This window comes from Struthio camelus, chromosome 3 (genome assembly GCF_040807025.1).
Source record: "Struthio camelus isolate bStrCam1 chromosome 3, bStrCam1.hap1, whole genome shotgun sequence".
Lineage (NCBI taxonomy): Eukaryota > Metazoa > Chordata > Aves > Struthioniformes > Struthionidae > Struthio > Struthio camelus.
In genome coordinates this window covers 122,649,768-122,673,230 of record NC_090944.1, presented here as the reverse complement: position 1 = coordinate 122,673,230, position 23,463 = coordinate 122,649,768, and the positions used below count along the sequence as shown (strand labels likewise).

The 23,463-nt window shown below is 39.9% G+C and overlaps 1 protein-coding gene across 4 annotated transcripts in view; it reads right to left on the bottom strand.

Moving 5' to 3' along the window:
- Positions 1-442: 442 nt before the first annotated feature.
- Positions 443-23,463, bottom strand: part of FSHR (follicle stimulating hormone receptor) — a 92,776-nt gene continuing 69,755 nt past the window's right edge. For all 4 annotated transcript variants that reach the window (XM_068940023.1, XM_068940021.1, XM_068940024.1 and 1 more), the window contains 6 exons: positions 20,580-20,651; positions 18,368-18,445; positions 14,385-14,453; positions 14,199-14,273; positions 8,728-8,913; positions 443-2,564 (listed from right to left, as the gene is read on the bottom strand). In XM_068940023.1, the coding sequence (XP_068796124.1) occupies positions 1,337-2,564; positions 8,728-8,913; positions 14,199-14,273; positions 14,385-14,453; positions 18,368-18,445; positions 20,580-20,651 (1,708 nt within the window). In that variant the 3' untranslated portion in view covers positions 443-1,336. The remainder of the gene's footprint in view (positions 2,565-8,727; positions 8,914-14,198; positions 14,274-14,384; positions 14,454-18,367; positions 18,446-20,579; positions 20,652-23,463) is intronic.

Genomic DNA, 23,463 nt, shown 5'->3' with positions numbered 1-23,463 from the left:
ACACTTGCACATATACACAAAACCAGCATAAGAAACCCTAAATCCTTCATGTGATCTGGAATGGTTAACCTTCAAGAAGTTTGGCATTCAAATCACATAGAAAGACTACATGTTAATTCAAAACATGTATTCAAAACCCCTGTGAAAACAGGAAATCTTGAGTAAGAGGTTTTCTTGCCTTTTTTTTTTTTTGGTTTTGTTTTGTTATTCAAACATATGCAGAAGACAGTTTCTTCCAGATCTTTCCTGGACCATTGGTGACAATGTGCACAGGAAGAAATTTTTTTTTCTGTTTTGTTAGAAGGGAATGGGAAAGAGAACTTTTAGGATTTCACAAAAGCTTTGCCTCAGGTTTTCAAAAGCCCTATCTGGATCACAAGTCCCCTGTGTAGCCCAGCAAGTACACAGCACTAATACTGCTGTATGGGAAATATGCCTCAGGAATCACTTAAAAGCAGCACGTTGGCCCGTGTTGCCATACCCAAAGGTTCAATCTCACAAAAGCCATTCCAACCCAACTTTGAGAGACTAACTTGAGAAAACATCCTCCTTACTACAAAGGGCTTGTCCTGCCCTTATTCTTGCTCTTTCTCACCTTGAAAACAAGAAACCAAACCCAACCAGACTCCTTGATCCAAGCTCAAATGTAATCTAGTTCTCTGACCCCGGCAGTCTAGAGCTACACAAATCCTACCCAAAGTGGCACTTCTGTGCAGAGTAAAGCAGGTGCTTACAGTGCAGAACTGCTAACACCAGCCTACGTGGAGTTGCCTCCTAGCTATCTGCTATGGCAAACAGAAATGGAAACAACGCAAGCTATCCTCATTCCTAGTAAGTCTGTGCTGAAGGAAGAGTTTAAATTGGCCTTCTGCCTCCTGTAACCCCAGGAGATCCGATTAATTTAAAAAAAAGGCTAATTACTTTGTCATTGTTATAGTATGCTTTACAGACAAAAAAATTAATTCTACATATTTTTTCTTTCACCCGCATATAACCAGCACTTAATTCTCAGTAAAGCAGTGAGCAGCTAACATCTTCCAAGAATGAAGTATAATGGGAGACACCAGTTCATACAGCTCATTTATTTTTTGAGACAATTCTACAAGGACACTTTGGTGCATACTGAAGTTTTGTTCTTTGTCCTTCAAGAACCGATGATGATTATGTGTCATGTCTGATGGCTCTTCATTGAAAAAAAAAAAAAAAACCACACAAAGTGGAAATAAAAACGTTTCCCCATAAAAAATAATTTTACATACTATGTTGAAGTCATTATTCAAATTTACAGTTAAAAGTGATTATCACACTGCCTCAGACACAAATTCATGCAAACATTTCAGTTCAAGTGATTCAGAGGAACCAGTGAATAAATAGTGCCACCACTGTTTTTTGATGAAGGAGTGTAATGGCCATTTCTTGTGTGGAAATTATGAGCGGATGAGGAGGTCTCTGTTCTATAAATCTGGGCTTGCATTTCACAGCAACCAAACTTGCTCAACAGAATGAAGAAATCCCTTCGGAAAGTCTTTGTGAAAATGGCATACAGGAAGGGGTTGGCACATGAATTGATGGGGTAAAACAAAACCAGAAGAATCTTGGATTTGGACACTGTGATGAGAGGAACTTTTAGCGAGGCTGAGATTGCAAAAAAAGATATTGGTGCCATGCAGAGGAAATCTGTGAAGATCAGTATGGCCATGCGTTTAGCAATCTTGGTGTCACTATTTGAAGAGATGACATTAGGGTTTCTCACCGTAAAATAGATGCAGATGTAGCAGGCGCATATGATCACAAATGCAAGTACATTCAGCACTAAAAGAAACATAACGTAAGCCTGAGAAAATGGTGTTTCTATATCCATGGGCAAACAGATGCTGACCTTCATATAGCTGCTGACTCCAAATATGGGGAGAACTGCCACTGTGAAGGCAAATATCCAGCCAAAAATCATTATAGTCACAGCATGACGAAATCGAACCTTGCGGTCCAACTGCATGGCATAGGTGATGGTATGCCACCTTTCCAGAGTTATCACAGTCAGTGTGTAGACTGAGAGCTCACTTGCAAACACTGTAAAAAATCCTGCAGCATTGCATCCTGCTCCAGTTTGCCAGTCTATGGCATAGTTGTAATACTGGCTTTTGGTCTGGATATCTACAGATGCAATCAGCAAGAGATAGATACCTATGCAGAGGTCTGCAAATGCAAGATTGCACATTAGAAACCGTGGTACAGTGAATTTGTATTGACTGCTTATTAAAATAACAAGGACAACAACGTTCCCAGTGATAGCTAGGATGCTGATAAACCATATCAGGACTCTGAGAATATTGTATCCCATGATATCTTCACATGGATTGAAAGCATCAGGTTTAGGTGAGCAAGCTACATTAACTACTTCATTACATAAACCATAATCAAATTCATTCTCTGCTGGGTCAAAACCTATGCCATAGCTGGAAATATAATCTTCAGCTGCAGATTGTCTGTGCATCTTACCACCAGGCTGTTCATCAAGGTCTTGCTTGGCCTGAGATATACTACATATTGGATGTAATTCCGTGCTGAAATTGTAAAAAGAGTAGAGTTGGAAACCAAGAGACACAGTAAGAGGCACACAATAAATGAGAAATCATGCAGTTTCCTTTAACAGTTCTGTCCTTCTGTTTAGCTGATTATATAGACTACTCTGGAGCTTGAAATAAATTACTAGGCTGACTGGTCCCTATTTATAAGCTATTATATGAAAGTGTAAATAAAGTGAAAACATACTAAAAAGGAAGGGAAAGGAAAGCTTGATGTTTGCTGTCCCAACAATCACGATGCAACTATCCACCTGGACAGATACAGTCTGTAAGAAGCCTCCCTTGATCAGCTGGACTTCTCATATAGCCTGTTTTTTTATCTTGCTTATCTACTGAGGCGGAAAGCTGATTTTCTGTGAGGTCAAATATGCACTGTGGAGGTCACAATACCAAAAATCAGCCTGTAAGCTGATTCTGCATGGGGGAAACAAACATGATGATGATGATGAATTACCACGTAAGACTGAACTTTGAACTTTCAATTCAAATGTGCCTGTAAAGCGTCTGTATAATCATAACCATTCTATTATCCAATAGCATTGCTCTTGAATACCTTTTTTCTAAAGCTCTTGGCAGTCAGCGTGTCATATTTAATCTTGTAACTCCATCAGGGCAGAGAGCAAATCTAGTTTGTGCCATTTATTTTAAGTATCTCATATCATGTTGGCCACTGTCCATTAACACAAATAAATAACATAAATGAGTTCATTCAGAGCTTCCAGATAATCTCTGGAAGCCAGATATCAAACACAAGACCGGGTAGAACACTTTTTGCTTAAAAACTTGCAAGGAAAATGACTTAGAAGCCAGCCCAACCCAGTGAAACATTTCTGTCGAACTAGTAGCTGCTATTATTCTTGTCAGTAGGTCTTTTTTAAACAGTTTTGGAATTTTAGGTAGAACAAGTAAGCAAAGGAAAAGCATTCTCTTCAAAAAAGAGTTATAAGAAAAAAAAAATCTGTGGAAGGTTATAAACTTTCAGTTTTTTGACAGTTTTGTATTCAGCTTTATTTCCTGGAGGATTAACTTCTCCTTCATGACTAGATCAAGTGAAGAAGCAAGTGTTTTGACTGAGATAAAGAGAAGATCAGCTCCATCAAGGTAACAAATAACAAGGACTGTTAGCAAATAAAGCAGCTGACAATGAGGCGTTCTAAAACCAACACAGTTCAGCTCTGCCTACTTTTGTAGGCAGTTTGGATAGCAATTTAGCTGTGTATTGTCCAGGACAGGATCTCAGCTTAAATCCTACCCTGACTTGCAGTACACTTGAGAGAACGAACGGCTTTCTGGACAAGTTAGGCAAGTGAGACTTCTTTTCTGTGACTTGTTTTTATCCTTTCACTTTGTACACTCACTACACCTTTGCCCCCGCCCCCCTCCCCCCCCCCCGAAAAAAGAAAAAGAAAAAGAAAAAGAAAAAGAAAAAGAAAAAGAAAAAGAAAAAGAAAAAGAAAAAGAAAAAGAAAAAGAAAAAGAAAAAGAAAAAGAAAAAGAAAAAGAAAAGACAGAAAAAGCCACAAGAACCCACAAGTTTAAAACATTTGTTTGTAGGAAAGGAAAATTAATGAAGCTCCAGTACCAGCAGGTTAGGGACATTGCCCATGAGGTCCTGAGCATCCTCTACTATTATCAGTATTTTTTTTAATCTTGCTTATCTACTGAGGCGGAAAGCTGATTTTTCTGTGAGGTCAAATATGCACTATGGAGGTCACAATACCAAAAGCAAGGCATTACATTTGCTCCTCTGTGCTCTGCTAGCATAAGGATGAGTGAGGGGCCAGCTGAGCAACAGCGCAACAGTTCTCCAGCCGGAAGGAAATGCACATGTCGAAGGGGCAATGCTAGGAGGGAGAGCCGCTCGATGCTGAGCGGCACTCGTGGGCGCTGAAAGCTATTGCAATTAGTGTTTTCTAGGAAACGAGCCCAAGGAAATGTTTTTAATCAGACATTTTTCAGCTATGAGTGAAAAATAAACCTTTCCCCAAATTATGGAGACACTGCCTAGAGCTACAGCTATCCTATAGATAAGGCAGCTGTTCAGGGCCAGTAAAATATTTGTGCTTATTACTATTTATTAATTCTTGTTACTATTTAACACTCAGCGGTGACGAATAAAATCAGGATCCCACAAAGTTAGATGCTCTGTTTGTTCTGAGGATTGGTGCCACGGAGCCTCCCTCCTGGTTACTTGCACCATGAGCAGTTAAGATGGACAGGGTTTCTAAACTACCAAAGAAAAGAAAAGCCTTCATCTAGTATGGACTGCTTGTGACTAGAACTTACAGCTTTCTTGCCCTAGGATATTTGCCCTTTGTGCTGTACAGTGCACTGAGAGTAATAATTTAATACATTTTTGGCAAAAGATGGGTCCTTGCGTCCTTTTGAGACTGTATGCGTTAACACAGTTCATTTATTCAGGCTATTTGTAACCCTCTTGCTGGCTCTGCTAAAGTGAACTCTCTGAAAAATAAACTAGAGAAGGAACAACTTAAAGAATAACATTAAATTTGGCAGAGCGCTCTGACAGAAATAGACAAAAATAACAACCTTTGTACAAGTAGTCATTTTATGCACTCTGTCTGGAGCTGGTGAAAGCAGGGTCTTTTGTGCTGAGAAATACACTCAGCAGAATAAATAGCCCAGATCTAGATTCCGTATTAGGTCCTATCTCAAATCAGTTATGCTTGCTGAAAAGTGACATCAAGTGACTTGTGAGCAACTGATACTATATTCTCATGAAACGAGGCCCAAATATGTCTCCTGATGCTGCCATGTTTTTTAAAAATAGGTTTTCAAGTGACAGCTCCTCCAAGGAACAATGATAAAGTGTAAGGACAGAGTCATATCAATGTAGTTCTTTTTGGCAGAGGGTGATCTTTATGTCAGAGAAAGCCAAAAGCTTGCTGAAGTTCATAACGGTCTATGCCAAGTTGAGGGTTTTAACATCCAGCCTCGGCTCTATCCGAGCAGGATGTTATTTCCAATCACAGAAAGATGTGAGAGGAGCTCAATATAGCACACTGGACTTGTCTTTTTGAAGTCTTCATAAAAATTAGTTTACCTTCCATTGGCTCAGCAGCAAAATATTCTAGTGTGATGAATCTACAGATCAATATTCATCACGTAACCCTTCTTGGAGTGGAAAAAGAAGTAAAATTGACTTTGTGTCTCAGTCTTTGTGTCTTTGGTCTGTGGTTGATGTGACATCCTCTAAAATGTAGAAAGCACTGCTGCTATAGCATGTTTAAACTTCCCATTATCACAACAGAGCCAGTTCACTGGTGTATACAGTTTTTAACCATGTAATGGGAGAGGTGGTCCAGTATGACAACTTATTTTGTCCATGAATCTTGAGTGCGGCAAAAGCCTCAAAAAGGGGAAGTTTCATGTAAATGAGGCAGTCAGAAAGAGGCCTCACACCTCTGTCTTAATTCCTTCTTAGAGTTCCCATGTGAACGTCAAATGCCCCAGTGATCCTTAGAAAAGCACTTCTGGGAGTTATGCGGTATTCTTTTTATCCTCCCTGGATTATCTGGAAATATTTTGAGATCTAAACTGCTATGGAAGAATGAATGGGTCCTGTGAAGATGTAGGGTAAGTCAAGTCACATCAGTTCTCATGACAATAAGCACTAAACCAGCACAACTCCTGTCAAAGAAACCATCAAAACTCTGTGATCAAGTACTGCAAATTATCAATAACTGTTAAAACACCTGAGCAGTCTTGAATGCGCTCACAGCTTGTGGCAGCTGTCCAAAAAACTGTTTTGAAATGAAAGCAGATGTAGCTACTATATGTATGACTAATCTCTGCCAAAGCATATATTAATACCTTTGATGTTCAAATGCAGGGCACTTCACCGGTCCCCTGAACTAAAATATATTCATTTTATATCTTTAAACTGGAGAGAGGACATCAGTCTCCCACTAGTTTCAGTGCAAGACACATGACTCCGTGAATGAAATGACCAATTTTAATTTTGATATAAATTGGATACAAGGGAAGGGTTATTCTAAATCATCGGTTTCAATCATTTTGCATTTATGCTTAGTATTTTTTAAAAGACAGGGTTGGTAACCACAGAAAATATAAATACATTCAACTTTGTTCTGTTGATCAGGAGGATACACTCTACATGTACACTTTTGTTCAGGTAATCATGTATCAGAGCATACACTGATCTGAATGAAGTCTTAATTTTTGTACTTTTTACGCAGTGGTGACGCGTTTCTTTTACAAGACAACGATTACTATTTTCCTAATGATTCATGTCATAGTCTAGTTGCATGAAAATTTAAATAAAGTTAAAATGTACAAAATCAGCATTCAATCGCTTTAACAATGAAACAAAACTGCTTTGAATGTGCTATGCACAGAAAACAGTTTATTTAAATGCATTTATTGAACAGAGGAATTCATAATAATAGCCAGAGATATGAACAGATTTTCTTATGGCTACCTTGTCCTTCTAGATTTTAGAATGAGCGGCTCTCCTCTTTTACATCAACTTTTTAATAAACAAAAGTATTCTTGCTTTGTCAACTACAATTAACTGGAATCAAATTAAATTAGTAGAATAAACTAAAATGAAAAAAAAAAGTCCTGCCTTTGCACCTGCACAGCAGCTACTCAATGGTAGGAGTGACTCTTACTCTGCTTTCAAAAAATCCAGCAGAGCTGCCTATCTTGAGGGGTAGATTCTGCGATTTGGGTCCTGATTTGGCATAAGCAGTCCAGAAGTCAAGTATCTTCAGAAATATAAATCGTAATATGATATCAAGATCTCTTTGCTGATTCAGCTTTTTAGGACTAAGCATGCTTCCACTCAATCAATAGCAAATATCATGTTGCCATCAGTGGTGGAAGGACTGGGATCATTTCTACTTAGCAAGCCACCAAGCACTGTGCCTGCTAAGCTTGTGAAAATATCACCTTCTGATAAACTCTCCTAGCAAGAAGTTTCGCATTTTGGATCAACAATGGGCAATGAGGGTTTGATTTTGCCAGACACTTTCCTTATCATTGTAGTCTGCACCATCAGACTTGCGTTCTTCATATAGCTAGTGTTGCAAGCACACGCAAGTGATATTTATTAGCTATCAGCACAAGCAAGATGAGGCATCTTTCACTGCCTGGTGACAATACAGTGCTAAAAGTAAAATAAATTGCTATTGTAAGTATTAAAGTGTAGTAGTAGTTTATGCTTTCTCTGCATGGTTTTACCTTTCTTTGAAGCCTCAGGCAACTTCTGAAGACAGTGTCTTCAATTATAACCATGATTTGTGGATTTTTTTTTTTTTTCTGCCTTGGCAAAGTCCAAGGCTTTGAAGATATCCAGCAAAGGAACTTGGAACAATAACGAGGGGTTCCCCAGGTACCAGACCCTCAGGTTTTCCAGTGACACAAATTCAGGAGGTGCATTAACTAATTAATGTTTACCTTTTAATTCTACCAGAGGAGCTGAAAATAATTCATGAGAATCATTGATATATGAAGTCTCCTTGCATCTCGCTGATGACAAATTAAAACTAGCATGGGAATTTACCCTGGGAGCCTAAGATGACCCCATGCTTGATTTCTGTTAAAGGATCTCTAGGTTAACCAATTTAGAAATCATTTCCGTAAATGGTGTACATGTAGACTAGATAAGTATGTTTGGTCATATTGACTTCTAGCATCAGTGTGGCTTTCTGAGAGAAGAGGTTAAGATGACTCAGTGGTCCTGTTACCCTCTGAACTGATGGTCAAGGACTGATGAGCTTCTGGGGAAACACTGCATTCCCTCCAGCTACCTCCTGAAAAGTTACCAAGCAATTTTTCCTGAATGTCTTCGGTGTGGCTCGGGGCTGATCCAGGACTGCAAGTGCCAGTGAAAGATGGCCCTATAACAGGTATGGGCTGGCGTCTCAGCTGGGGAAAATGATGATGTTAATAGAGTTACCAGAACTTATCACCAGCCTGAAACAGATAGTGTACGGTGTAACCTAAACAAACAGTCTGTATTCTACATTTATGTATTGCTATCCATTTACTTATGTGTACTGAAGAGGCATTTCCTATTCAGATTTTGAACAAGTTTGTTTAATTTACTATCAACAGCTGAGAAGCACCAAAAAGAAGAACAAATGAAATTACTTACTTTTGTCTTTTCCAGTTTGTAAATGCACAGCAATGGCTAGGATAGGTGAAGTTTGCCTCAATCAAAGAACTGAATTTGCTTAAATCAGGAAGTTTTTTTAAATTATATGTAGACCTTGCTCTTAGCTTCTTAATGAGTTCTAATCCATGACTTGGCAGGAAACTGATTCTTGTCCTTGAAATATCCCTTAAGAAAAGATACAAAAACCTCGGTAAAAAGCAAAGTAACTTTTGCTCAACAATGGACATATGTTTTAGACTGCCCTGCTCATTTTCAGAGTAGAGACTGGAAAGAGGTTATCTAGAAATCCACACTGAAAACAGGATTGAGGGATAGATCACCAGTTCCTCAAGGAGACTTGAACTAATATTCATTGCAAACAATAATCAAGTGGTGCCAGTCTGACTGAAAAAAAAAAAAAAACTCATAACCTTCTGGGATAAGAATTAACATTGTCAAAAAACATTACTTCCATATCATTCTGGGTTTAGTGAATAGTGAAATAAATGCAGTAATCATCCAAGAACACTGTTACAGTATACAAAATGCTGATGAAATCCCAACAGAAGTTTGTTATGTTCCTCGTGAACGTCACATTACAAGAGGGCTACTGTGAGACAGGTGAAAATGCAAAAGGCAATAAACACAAAGATACAAGCTCACAGGGGTTACAGATGCGAAGACAGGTTGGAAATATGATGGTTTGTATTCATTAAGAAGAAAAGAGATTAAAGACAGACGGGGGTGATAAGGTTCAAACTATGAGGAACGAAAATAATAAAATATTTCCAGAGGTTTAAAAAACAGAGAGCACAGACTGAAACTAAGAATGGGGCAAGATTACAGGAGGTTAGGCGAGATGTATTGGTGTGGAAGGCAATTACTGTGTGGAGCAGACTACCAAGGGCACTGAAGGAAGCAGCAACTATGAATGTACTAAAGATAGCATTAGAGAGACTTTTCAAAGGAAAAATGTTGCGTGGTACAAACACTAAATCATCACTTGTGCCACACAGGGGGAGGAAGGGGAGAAGGATCAACTGTGCTACATCTCCCAGGAAAGAGCTATTCAGGAACCCATCCCCACGCTCCACGATGTAACAGCTGGGGCAAGTTGTCCCCACATTTCCTTGGCTGGGGCGCAAATTGTATCCTTCAGCCTGCGACAGCAGGAAAGCACACACTTTCTTCTATTACAGCAACAGTAAAATAGAGTGAGCAACATCACTCACTGCTCCCTTAGCCGCTACACTCTTATGTCATGAGAGTGATCCAGGAACCACATTTTGCTAAGGCTGCTCTGCTTTTTATTTTGCCTGACCAAAAAAAAAGAATTTTCCCTAACAAAGGAATCAGGCTGGCAATATTTGATATTATCTCCACCCACCCCAGTGCATCTTCCAGTTCACCTGTAACAGCCCTATGTCAGGACGACGTTATTTGATCTACATTAGACAACAAGCGCAAATTATTTTTATTACAATATTAATGCGGAAGAATGGTGCCACATGTGGGAGAGCCCAGATTTTAGCAGCATATAATAAAGTTCAGACAGCTGCTATGCACAATATGCACATTGGTACCTCCATTCCCCATTCTAAGGAACAAAATTAATACCAGGAAATGTTTCTGAACTCACAGTCTTTAGCTGAGGTTAGTCAAGTCTAACGAATTCATATTAGCTAATAAAGTAATTATTGGCAGTGGGTAAACATGATCTTTGTGTCCATAATGTGCCCACAGCTAGTGGTGGCTTTGGATTCACTCCTCGGGCCCAGAGGCACTGCAGCATGCAGCTCTGGCCTGGCAGCTCTGAAGGAATGAAACACCCCACACAGCTCCCAGCTGCGGGAGAGATGTCCTGGGCTGCGCATGCAGGCCCTGGAGAAATATCGGGGACTGAAATTGAGAACCATCCCTGCATGCTGAGGGGGAACTATCCTAAAGGAGTCAAGCCAAAAATGCTGAAAAGCACTGGTGAGTGTCCTAAACTCTGTTCAACTTAAGGATTTGGTCCCAAGCTTTGGTCTCCTTCTCTCTGGAATCCACTGCATGACAGGAATGTCTTGGCAGCTAATCCCAATGGAGCATATTTGAGAGCTAGGCGCTAGCTGCTGAGGATCTGGGGCTCTGCTGGAACTTCCTGGGGCTGCTTAAACTGTGAGTGCTCCCAAATATTCACCGTGACCATCTGCCAGGGCTATGGCCCTGTCGCAAGGGGGTCTGCATCCATTCCTTTGTTAACACCAGTTCACATGCTGGAATATTAACACCAGCCTTCCTTCGCTGGCAGTTTAAGCCGCAGGCTGGATTACTGTGAATTGTGGTAGCTGAGGAGCAAACACAGCCTCCACTCTGCTACCCTGACCCAGGGCTGTAACTTCCACTGGAAGGGCAAGCTGGACAGGTGAGAGCAGAAACCCTTTGCGCTTCTGCAGGTAACAGTAAGAGATATCACGTGTTGGGCCTGAGGTCGTTCTGGGCCTGATCCTTTTCTGGCAGATGCTAAAAGCAGCAGCTGAAGAGAAACTTTTAAGTTTTAAATTTCTAACTTAGACACTTGAAGTGGTAATTAGGTTGCAACTGGCAACCTGAATTGTTTCATGGACTGATTATTGTCCTTAGTAGGCTGCCTAATGAAAACTGTCACCTTGAGTATATGTTTATGACTACACAAGCAAACTGCAGTTTTCTGCTGAAATCCACCGACAGTATCATTCATGGCATCATTAAGAGCCTATGGAGCTTCATAAGGTTTTATAATTCTGAACAAGGGCATGAAAAATGTTTTCTTTGGCTTGTTAGCTGGAAATCTTCAGCAAGTCCAAACAGTTATTACGCTAGCTGGGAAGTAACAAATATGAATAGGAATATCATCTAGACTTAGAAACAGCTAAGATGTTCCCAGGTCTCTAGTCATCTCTAAACCTAATATACTGAAATATCTTCCTGAGAAAATATCTTCTTAATTTTTTTTAAGACCATTATTGCACATAAACAGAAGCAAGTTGGGGAAAGTGCTTGGCATAGTAGTGCAGTGCTTGTTGATATTTATGTTTGTCTCAGTTAGAGATAGCTATTGACATACCACCAGTAAGCCACTGAGCAGCAAACACAGACATGGTGCAGGCAGTTTAGTAACTTACTTCACCGAGTCATCACAGAGCAGACCTCAGTTCAGAGGTTCCTTGAGGCTTTGTTCACTGCTAGACATCAGCCTTGACAGCAGCCAGTGCAGGAACAGCAAAATTAATCTGAGCTCTCTTCCTATCACTTCCCTTTCCCATTGGGAGTCTCTGTTGGATTAGCAAAATATACTGACAGTGGAAAATCTCATTTAGGTTTGAAAGGCACATATAGAAGTAGTAGGAAAAGGCTGGGATGATGGGGATCAGAAAGTGGCGGACTGGTCAAGGACACTAATCTTCTCAGAGGCTGCATCTAAACTGCCCTCTGGATGTGCTTCAGGAACTCAGCAGTCTAGCTGGGGACCTACTGGAGCTCTCCTGGGCCCACATACTTGGGTTTCCTGCTGAAGACAAACTACGAGGACAGGATGGACGGCAGCCAAACCTCGCCCTGCTATGGCATCAGGGTGCAGCCAGGGAATTCAGCCCAGAGCAGATCATCATTGAGCAGCTGACTTATATTTATGGCGAGGGGAAGCTGAGAGACCCTCTTAGCTTCCTGCAACTCACTGGAACTCCCCAAGTTTTTTAATGCTTATGGAAGGCTGCACTTCAATAGGGGACCCAATCCCTAAAACCTGGTGTAAGCTACTATCACTCTGGGAGCACCAGAAGATAAATAAATGAAACAAAGTGGCTGAAAATTGAGGCTATGAAAATCCAAGTCGGAAATAAAGTACATTTTTGTACAGAAGGAAAGCGTATAGGTGTAAATTTAATTAGCCATTTGATTTACCTGCCTGTTGTCAATGCTGTAATTCTTTAGCTCAGAACTTGGTGTCTTTTCAAAAGAGATATCCTAATTCAGCCAAAAGCCATAAGCCTGAGAGAAGAATTGATCTGTGAAACTGTGCAGCCTGTATAAGGCAGACTAGGTTAGAAGACTGGCGAATTGTGACATTTATACTTGTGTCTGTGAATCTGTCATGTTACTTTAATATTCTGAAATCTAAAATAGAAGGTGGTATTAATTGACAGTAGTGCAGGAAGAACAAACAATTAAACACCCTGAGGTTCAGTCTGATACAACACTGTAGCCTGCAACATAAATTTGTTTTCAACAACACTGTTTTCCCCAGCAAAGACATTATTACGGGTCAACCATTTCCCTAAGTGAAAGCATATTGCTGGTATGCACTACAGTGACAGATGAGTAGAAGACTCCTCTTTCATGATCTCACTCAGGATAAAAAGGTAATTTACGATCCATAGAATAGTGGGCATACTAGTAATGGAAGAGAAAACTTCTTACACAAATAACTCAGTGTTCGAAACTGAACTACCAAATGAATTTGAACTACAGCCAAATCAATTTGAGAAGCCTCCAGAATATGATTATATCAGCTACAGTTTGCAAAGAAAATGCATTAACTTCTCGCTACAGGAAATGATGTTTTTTCCAGCAAAACATCAAGTGTATTACTCTGAAAAGATGCTCCATTGATGGTCTTTTCTAAAGGAGAAAGACATTTTGAGGGAGTGATGCAAGTGGAGTAAAATGTAGGTAACCCATATGGTAGCTCTTTACATCATCGGTGCACTGAACATCACAAGATGGAAATAAGGTTTGGACTGCATATTCAAGGCCTTCAGAAGAGCTCTTATCTGAACTCAAGGTGGGCTAGCCATTTTTCTCTCCCTTTTTTTAGACTTCTAACCTCTGTGTAAAATCTTCCAACAATTCCAGTTACTCTATTTCACCTTTTTTGGGGTACCCGCAAAAAAGTCACGTGTCTTTGTTACAGCTTTTATATGTTAATCTCTTTTTCCAGATTAATACCACCAAAGAGTGGTATGAATCTAATTTCACACTGTAACTGTGTGAGACACAGGGTAGAGATTTTACCTTTAGAACTAAACTTCAGAGATGCAGGGCAAATCCTCAGTGGTTTTAAACTGTTTAAGGGTGAGCAATTCAGTTTTAGGCACTGAGGAGCCACTCATCTATCCTTGATTTTGCCCCTAACAAAAAAGGAGTAGTATTTTCTCTGCATAAGTGAAGCAGAACCTCTCTCTTACAGATCTTAATCAACTGTGGAGAGGAATTTGGACCTATTCACTGGATCCAAATACTCCAAAAACCTTGATGACAAAGTGAAAACTTGGATCTAGACTGCTATTTCAGATACGGCTTCAAGTTTTTTTATATTCAGACCTGCAGCTTCAATTTTTACCTCCAACATTTGTGAGATGTTAAAATCCAGACTTGCATTCACATTTGAATGCTTATCTGTTCCCTTTCGGGGGAATGAATAATGAGAAAAAAATATGAACATTACTTACAAAACAACTGGCCCATTGGCTCCCTGAAAGACTTCATTTGGTAATTTTTCTAGGTTGTGGTTATCACTCAGATTTCTGTAAAACACAACAATATCCATGCTAAAACAGTCTGAGATTAAAAAACCTGCGAGAGTTGCTACTGGCTAGTAATTGCTTTGCAGACTACTAAATAACAAAAATAGTTACAGCTCATCCAGGTAGGTTCCGTTAAATGCATGATTCTCAATTTCCCGAATTCCATTTTTATTTAGCCATCTGCAATTGAGAAAAAAACAATTATGTTCTTATACATGCTTCCTAACTAAAACATACCTAATTCAAATAGACCAGTGAAAAGGTAAGGTGATTTCAAATGTGTGTCATTCTTAAACAGATATTTAAATTTAGAAATTTCTATGGATACCAGGTGATAAGATCCCAGTAGCTGGAAGAAGGAATTGGAGGGTACAAATATGAATAGCGCAGATCAGCCTTATCATCAGAAATGACAGACAAGAGTAACTTTTTGAACTAAAGTCAGAAACGATAGATACGTGGACTTGCGTATGGTTCTGCTCATAGCTTTCCTGGGAGGCCTACAGTAAAACCAGTGAAGCTATTCCAGACTGAATTCATACAGAATGAATGAGATCAGAATCCTTCCTGTTGTCGCCGTTGGTGCTATTTACACTTTATATTTTCAAAACGCTTATGAAACACAAGGTCACAGCTTATCCTTTGCCAATTATTACGTAAAAGAAGAAGGCATAAGAAGCCCAGGAAGTAAATGGAAGAGAGCAGCTGCTCCAGTGAGCACTTCCGCTTGCCTCCAGGAACTGTTGAAGGCCCCAGTGATAAACACCTGGAAGAAGTGACAGCTGGGAAAGCAGAAGGTGGCTAACAGCAGCCCAACATCTACAGAGAAATCTCCTCCACCAGGTAGCTCCTCATGAAAATGTACTACACACTAGTGCTCCTGAGTCCCTGTGCTGGTGGTCTAACTTCCCCAGAGCGCGCTGGTGGAGGAGAGGCTGCCGGCAACTGAGCAGGGCAGGACGAATGGAGGTGGCAGTGGTGCAGAAATTGCCAGCTAAGTTGCTGAATTCCTTCTGTATCTATCTGCTGCCTCTCCAAGTTACACTCCCCGGCTGCTCCCCTCCTCCTAACCCCAGTTCCTCTGGGCTCTTTCCTGTGAGAGAAGAAACAGGTAGTGATTCTGCAAACTAAAACTCCTGGAGCTTTCTACCAAGCTTTTACTGTAGTGCATTAACTAATTACTGTTTAATGTCCTTCCCCCTGTTCCCTTCATGGTCCAAAAAATTTACACTCAGGTCAGTTATATTTATCATTTATATAGTGTAATCTTTCATCTCCTTTTAAGTGTCACTTTGCAACTCGCACCCTTTCCAGCACAGGATGACAGGTCTGATTGATGGCAAAAATGGGATGATTTAATTAAACTGTCACCAAACCTGGACATTTTATTTCTAATTCACATTGAAAGCTGAGCCTGCAAGTGACCCACTTATCTAAGGTCCAAGGTGGTGAGCTAAGGTCACTATGAAAATCAATTATGGGCTGGGCCGAAAAGATTACTCTTTTGACCATGAAAGGCAGATGTGCATAGCTCTATGTCTATAATGTGTGTCAGATCAGATCAGGAAACCTGTCACCATCCCCTTCACTTGCAAACCCTATTAGACATGAATGAGCAGGCAAAGAGGAGAGACATGCCCCTGCTTATAGCATTTGAAACATTTATTATATTACATTGATCTTACCCATTCATAGCTGCCAGGCTGATATATATGATTTTAATCACTGTTTTAGCACTTACTGCATTCTCTCACTGAACATGATGCTAATGCAATGAGATAGCAATGCCATAAAGTCAAGCCATTTCTGCTGCCATGCAGTGTAGGCTGTACACTGCTGTCACTTAGCAAATTGCATCCAAGTAGCAAAAAGAGCAAAAATCCTACCTGAATCCTGAGGTCTTACTATAATTCCTTCTCAGCTGTTACCTGGACAGCTTTCCATGCAGACAAATTCTTCCCTCACTTAAATCAGCATCCTTACTAGCTCCACTGAATAAAATGGAAGTCTTACTTTAGTAACAAGTGCAAATGGATGGAGAGATCCAGAGTTTGGTCCTATATGCGTTTGGTTATCATTTCATGGCTATAGCGGTATATTTAAACACAATTTTAAATTCACCAAATGCCGGAGGCCACTGCCTCTGAGGTACTATTTGCACCTTAATTTAGAAAAGCTCTGTTCCAGGCTCTAAATGGCATGCAGGCCAGAAAGCAAGGTGAATTTCATCCATAAATTTTATGACTTCACAAAATGTATACACAGTTTCAGTCCATGCTGATCCCATGCGTAGCATGAGGTTAGACGCAATCCGAGTTACTAGCTTAAATGTGCTTGGAGCACGCCAGAACTAAACCTGCTAAAACTGGCAGACCCAGAGTTTCTCCTGGAGTGTTGCGGGTGCTAATGGGTCCTGGGTTTTTAATGCTATTTTGACATGACTGGTTTCACAAATTACTGTTTTTGCAACAGTAAGTTTCTAAAGTATTGCATACTGACTTCAATTTTGTATAGAACAATAGCAAGTTTCGATCTAAAATGAGCAACGTCCTTCTTTGTTATAGCACAAAGAAGGCCTAATCAGGGACTGGTGCTGCCCAAAGACCACAAACAGGGCCTCTGTCCCATGGGGAGAACTACAGGAGAGTGAGGAGATAGTTTGATGAGACACTCGGTGGCCAGGCCTGCTTACAGAGCCCTCACCGGGCTGCAGGCAGAGGTCCTCACTGCTGCTCCTGCACCCTTCGGCAGCAGTGGGCAGCCAGCGGGACTGGGAGCTGTTGCAGGAGTCAAGTGAAGCAGCTGGAAGAGGAAGGATCCCCCAGGCCAATTTTGCCAGCAGACCGGCAGCCTGAACGCTACCTGAGAGCACTATCCCGCAATGCCAAGGTGGTAATCCTACAGACCCCAGGACATCCTGGGGAGGGAGGAAAAGCCAATTTTGTACTGCTTGAATGGCACGGAGAGATCAAAACGCAATAAAAGTCTTGCATATTTATCTCATCACTTTTAGCAGTATTATGGAAATAAATAAGGTACTTGCTGCGCAGTGCCTTGACAAAACAACATTCCATATGAGTGGCAAATATTATCTTTATAAGAGAACAGATAAAGCAATATATTCGGAGTATTGTTACTTGAATACACGTTTGAGAAAACTGCGCGAATATCTTTGTGTGTGTGTGTGTGTGTGTGTGTGTGTGTGTGTGTGTGTGTGTGTGTGTGTGTGTTTAAAACTTTAGAGAATATGACATAGACAGCGGGTGCCGATAACTGATGGGGAAAAGGAGAGATAACAGTGAAATGCCTTGTTATTAGCCTATTTTGGCCAGTCTCCAAGCACTGACGGTCTGACCCTGCTCCCACCAAAATTAATGCGAGTCCAATCAGTCAATCGGATCATGCTTGTCTGCTTTGGTATCGGAGGTAAACTACATATCACAGTGGGAAATTTCTCCAGTCTGGCTTTTGGCTAGGTGAAATTAAGGTAGCTTGTTAGTAAGCAAAGAGTACATTTTGGTATACCAATAGAAAGGATCAAAGAACCCAGATAGTTCATTAAAAAACATGACTGTTCAAGTCAAATGAAAAGACATCTAACTACACAGCATGAAACTGCATTGTGAACTGGCCTGTATCAATGCATTAACATTGTGTATAAATATACCATATTTCCACAATATCTACATACATTTTGCCCAAGTGATAAACGCCTTTGAATGATGTATCTAACTGTAAATATTTATGAGTCATGCCATCCTTTTGAACAAAATGTGTATCACATGGAACTGTTGTTGTAGGTGGAATGTGTTTAACCTTGGTATCAGTAATTACTAAATTTGTTCTATACTGTAGTTCTAAAATAAAGAGCAGGATTAGAATAAAAACAAACTACAGAAGCATTCGTTCTTCTTGGCAGGCAAACAGAATACATAGGTTTCAGGGGTAGGGGAAAAGTCTAAAACCTCAGTTGATTTTGGAAGCCTACATAATAGTGCCCATCCGTTGGAAATAAATAAGAGGTTTTCTTGACCCTATTCCGGAAATGAAATGAGCAGACAAGGAAAATAATGAATTTGCTATTTCTTACTCACAAAATCACACTCTCAGAACTCAGGCCCATGAACGAATTTCTTTCAATTGTACGTATATTGATATTGTCTTGAACGTCTCTGAAAAATAAAATATGCCTTTTTGTACCTCTCTGAGCCTTTCGGTAAGAGAAGATATTTCAGACACCAAAGGTATTTTCCCTTATATTCAACATGAGAAACTATTTCATGCAAAGGATAATGATTAAACTTTTTAAGATGTTTCATCTGCAGATCACAAACCTTCCTGGTAAAAAAGACTGAAGCAAAACATTTCCAAACTGTTGTCCTCCACTTCCCTATACCTTCATCCTAAACAAGCTTAAGCCATTAGAATATATAAAAGCTTGAGTCTCAGAACCCAGACATGGATTAAAAGAGTCCCTCCAGAAAATATACTATCCAGAAAATGCAAGTGGAGGGGCTGTGAAGTGACGCCTCTGTCGGCCTCCCAACTAGAATGAAAAGCCATTAGTCTTTTTGGCCTGATTCAGCTGGGTACCTGAAAGCCTATGAATAATTCCCCTGCCAATGTTGCTATAAGCAACAGGGTTGCTTATAAATTTTGTATGTGCTGAAGAACTTAAGTTACAAGTATTCATTTCAGGCTTTCAGCAGTTTTGACTGATAGGAAAAAAACCCTGCAGATATACATTCTGTTGCTTGCTCAAAATAGACCTCAAATAAGTTAAACAGTATTACTCATAATTTAGACTGGAAATATGGTTGTTTTCATGCTGTTTCTGTTAGAAAGCAGGGAACAAAATGAATTATCTGCAAAGCTTAAAATTAAACACAGTTCCAGAATTATCTCATGCTGACAGTTAAATATGGCCACAACACTGCATTAACTGAGAGTTAAACAGAAACCTTGTTCTGCAAATTGAAATCAACAGAGCTAGCAATAGGGAGAGAGCGCAGCATCAGTAGCAGCGAAACTTACCTCTGACCTAAGTACAAGGCCTTCTCAAATATCAATAACCCATGAAGATCTGTCTCTGGTATTTAAATTTTGAAATAACTGAAGCCAACGGGAATTTTCTTATTGATCTCAGTGGGGCCAGGGTTTGAACCAAGACCTATATTGGGACTTAAGCAGTGTCAAGGCCTAGTTAGCTTTATAGAAAGGGAGGAATTTCACCTGAAAAGAAAAACCCTTGTCCATCAGGTCACAGTAATTCAAATCTAGCTAAGACTGATGATAATCCTGAAGGGCATATAGGAGTACGATGTTGCATTTGCTTTATGGTTTCCCAAAATGACATACTTCAAGCACACTATACAAATTTATTTCTTACAGCGTATGTGCTTATACAGTATACTGGCATCTCCAAGTTCTCTGTATATTTTCATTTATATTAATAATCATTACCGAGATAATCGCAGGATTAATATTCCTGTGGACTGAACTCTTCTAATCAAAGGTTCAAAAATCTTTGATTTCAAGATTCAAAACTTTCAAAATTTCCAACATATCTTGACTTACGGAGGATAAGAAAGACCTGTTTATTCCCTAGCTTTTCTGTGTGCAACTATGTAAAGAATTGATTAATTAAAATTTTTGCCAAGATCTTTGTCAGCGAAAAAAAAAAAATCAAGCTTTTGATTATATGCATTTTTTACAAGAAAGTGTCTGCTTTCACACCAAATTTCGCACAAATATTTTTTCGCTGTTGGCACTAGAATTTTCCATAGCAGTATTTCATTCCCTGGACAGTTTGACTGCCAGTGAAAAAGCTGACATGTTAGGGATATTTCCTCGTGGTTTGTTTTGTTTTCTGTGATACGACCATCTGTCCACTGAAAAGAGGGCTGAGATCAGCGACTCTTTTCATGCAGGCCATAGAACTGTCACCAGAAGCCAACACATCTCCACCTCCGTCAGCCTGGATTGAATTTCAATCAGTGTACTGGAAGTAAAAGACTGTTACCAGTCTCCTGGGCCATCTAGCCGTACACTCTTAACATAGTTAAAAGATGTTGTAAGTGCAATGTAAAATGCAATCCACAAGACGTTGTGGAAAGGAGACCCAGAGAATACTGAGACCTTTTAGGCCTTTTAGGCCAAATCACCAATGCCTACAAAATTACAACCTAAAACACTATCAATCATTAAGCTAGTAAACAAACACAAGGGGAATCACCTCTTGATTTTTGTTAGAATAGTACAACACTCAAATGGAGCTTCTAAAAAGTTAGAAGCATCAGAACTTACAGCAAAACTTTCTGGAAAGACTGAACCTTACGGACAGCAGGTAGAAACCTGAGGCCAGTGTTCGATATTAACCTAAGGAAGAGAGAACAAGTGAAGATTATTAGCTCTGTCCCAGGAGTGAAGCAATAATTAACAAAGAAAACACATTGGACCTAAAACGGCAGCCACAAAGGGTAGACTTCAGCCACATAGGCAGGGTTTGCCCAAGGAAACTCTGCACTAATACCAAAGGGTTTTTCTCAAAATCACTAGCCACATTCTGCCCCCATTGCAATTAATAGTGAAACCATAGTTTGGATAATTACATAATCCCTCTTGATGATCTCAGAACAGCTCCTGTATTAATTTCTTAACAATATTTTAAGAAGCCAACTGCATTGACACAGGATAATTATTTTCATAGTAGTTCTTTTAAGGAAAAAATAAAAATTTACCACAATTTTAACCCTTTACTTTAACAGAGGATACATTAATTCCATTTGAAGTAACATCACTTCATAAAGCAAGAGAAAACCAGAATGCTTTATTTGCTAGCACCTTAGATAGCAAGGAACTGAACATATGTGAATATGTCAGCTGTTTTTTCCACTAGAAATGGGACTGAGCCTCAATATTTAGCTGAAGCTACCACCAGCCTTCCATGACATTCAGGACTGTGCATCTTGGTTGAGGTTCGTGCCTCCCCCAACCCAGCGGCTCAGAAACGCTGACTCTGGTGCTCCTTTTGGGGCAGCGAGGAAGCAGGGCCACAGACACCAACAAAGCTGCACCAGGTCTAATTTAAGTCAATACGGTTATCAAGAACATGAGCAAAGGCAGGACAAAAATGGCAAACGTCATTGCTCCGCAGCAAGAGATGGCTGGTCGTTACTCACGGTCAAAATGAGGGACTGAGAGCCTACCCCAGGGAGTGTGGGTAGCCTGAAGGAGCAGGGCTCCGAGGGGCTGGAAGTTGCCTCACCCACCAATACGTCTCATTACCATTCTGACGCTACTTAGAAAGAAAAAATTTGGGTTCTGTAAAGGTTAATTATCCCTTTGCATCTTTAATAGGTGAGATGGTAGAGAAGGTAACCTTTTACTGAGGATATCGGTTCCTTAAGAAACACATTAGTAGTACATAGAAGGTATTTTTTATCTCGGCACTGAAACAGAACAATAGTTTTCTGTTACTGGATGTGATTTTTTTGCAGATTTACCTTGAATAATTAAATGATGACAAAACTGGGAAAAAGTTAAACCGTTTATTATTATGAATCTAGATTATCTCAGGAGAGTGGCTGAAAGACCTTTCAGGTTTCATGAACTGAACTGAAACTGAACACCTAAACATGACAACCAGTTCCTACATCTGGGCTCTCAGAGCGACATGTATGTCCATAAAATAGCCATTCACTTGCATAAGTACTGATCTGAGCACTCAGAAGTGATATGTGGATATTCTCAGGTGCTCACATTGCAAAACTTAACCTGTTATCTGTCTAATTTTATAACCAAAAGCATTGCATTATATGTAGGGGAAAAAAATTAAAGTGTACTGAATATTCAAGAAGCCAATTTGGGGAAAGTTCCTGAAACGTCATGACTATTTCATCCTGGGAGCCTGAATGGTCTGACATTGCATTTGCTTAAAAATCACAGCTATCATGTGTCACCAAGAAAGCTCTACAGAAATGCCCTTGCAAACAGAAGGCATGATTAATGAAGCAAGTGGATTTCACAAAGCCACTATTATTTAAAGTACTTTTACACTTACACTTCATGAAAGGAGCTAGCCAAAAAATATTAGAAGCAACGGAAGAACCTGCAACTCCACCCTTACAGTAATTTTAAAGTATACTCTCTAAATTACTGGAGATATACAGGGTTTTAGCTGAAAGGCTACCTTTAATTTTAAACGAGTCATGAGTTGAAAAATGCATGCAAATCTTTCTAAGAGCCACTCGTTAAATACAAATTATAGCATGCAGTTAGTTTAATAACTAAATGATGAAACAAACTGCTGTCAAATAACGTGTGGCTGTTGCAAGGCTCAAGGGAAGACCTGAAAAGCTTTCCTCTCCACAGTACTTTCCCAGTCAAAGCTTGATCTACGTGCTCCAGTAAGGAAGGGCAACGGCACTCTAACATATGCTATTCAAACACTATCTCCAGTGGTAACTTGCTCCAAACATCTCAGAATGCCACCCTGATTAGCAGGGCTTTTGCCACAGCCCTGTGAAAAAATGCCTTCAAGGCCTTGGGTGGTGCCATAGTTCTCATCTTTCCACTCATCCCCAAGGGTTCAGAGCTCCATTTGCACTGGTGTAAACTGAACAGCGTGAAATGGAAACATCTTTGAAAAGCCTTATCTATCGAAGTAAATCTACATGTGCTACAAAGCATTGATTGCACTGAGGCACAGTAGGATGATGAGAAATAGGAGAGGATGTTCCTTCAATCAACTGCAGAAAAAGAACTAAAAAATATTTAGCTAGACTGCAGCCTATATCTTCCCCCTCTTTTTATTCAACTAGCAACTCTCCAGAGGTCTTTAAGTGGATAATCTTGTTAGAATGTAGATAATCCAATTTACTGAGTATCTTTCCTGCAGGACAGTTTTACCAAATATATCTACAACTTAATGTATACGTTCCTAGTAGCCTTGCTTTAAACAAGTGTCCTCTTTAATCTGTGTTATAACTGAATCCCCTCTTGCCAAACATAAACAGCTCTGTAAGAACCTGCTTTTCAGATCGCTGATGGCTGCATTCCAAAGCATTAATTGTCTCTTTGGAAAGGCTTACCAGAGTCGGTACTTAAGAAAACATAGCACCACAATCACCAGAGAAAACAAAATCTTTCGAAAACTAATTTCTGACAGATTCTGCTGGCGTATTTGCAG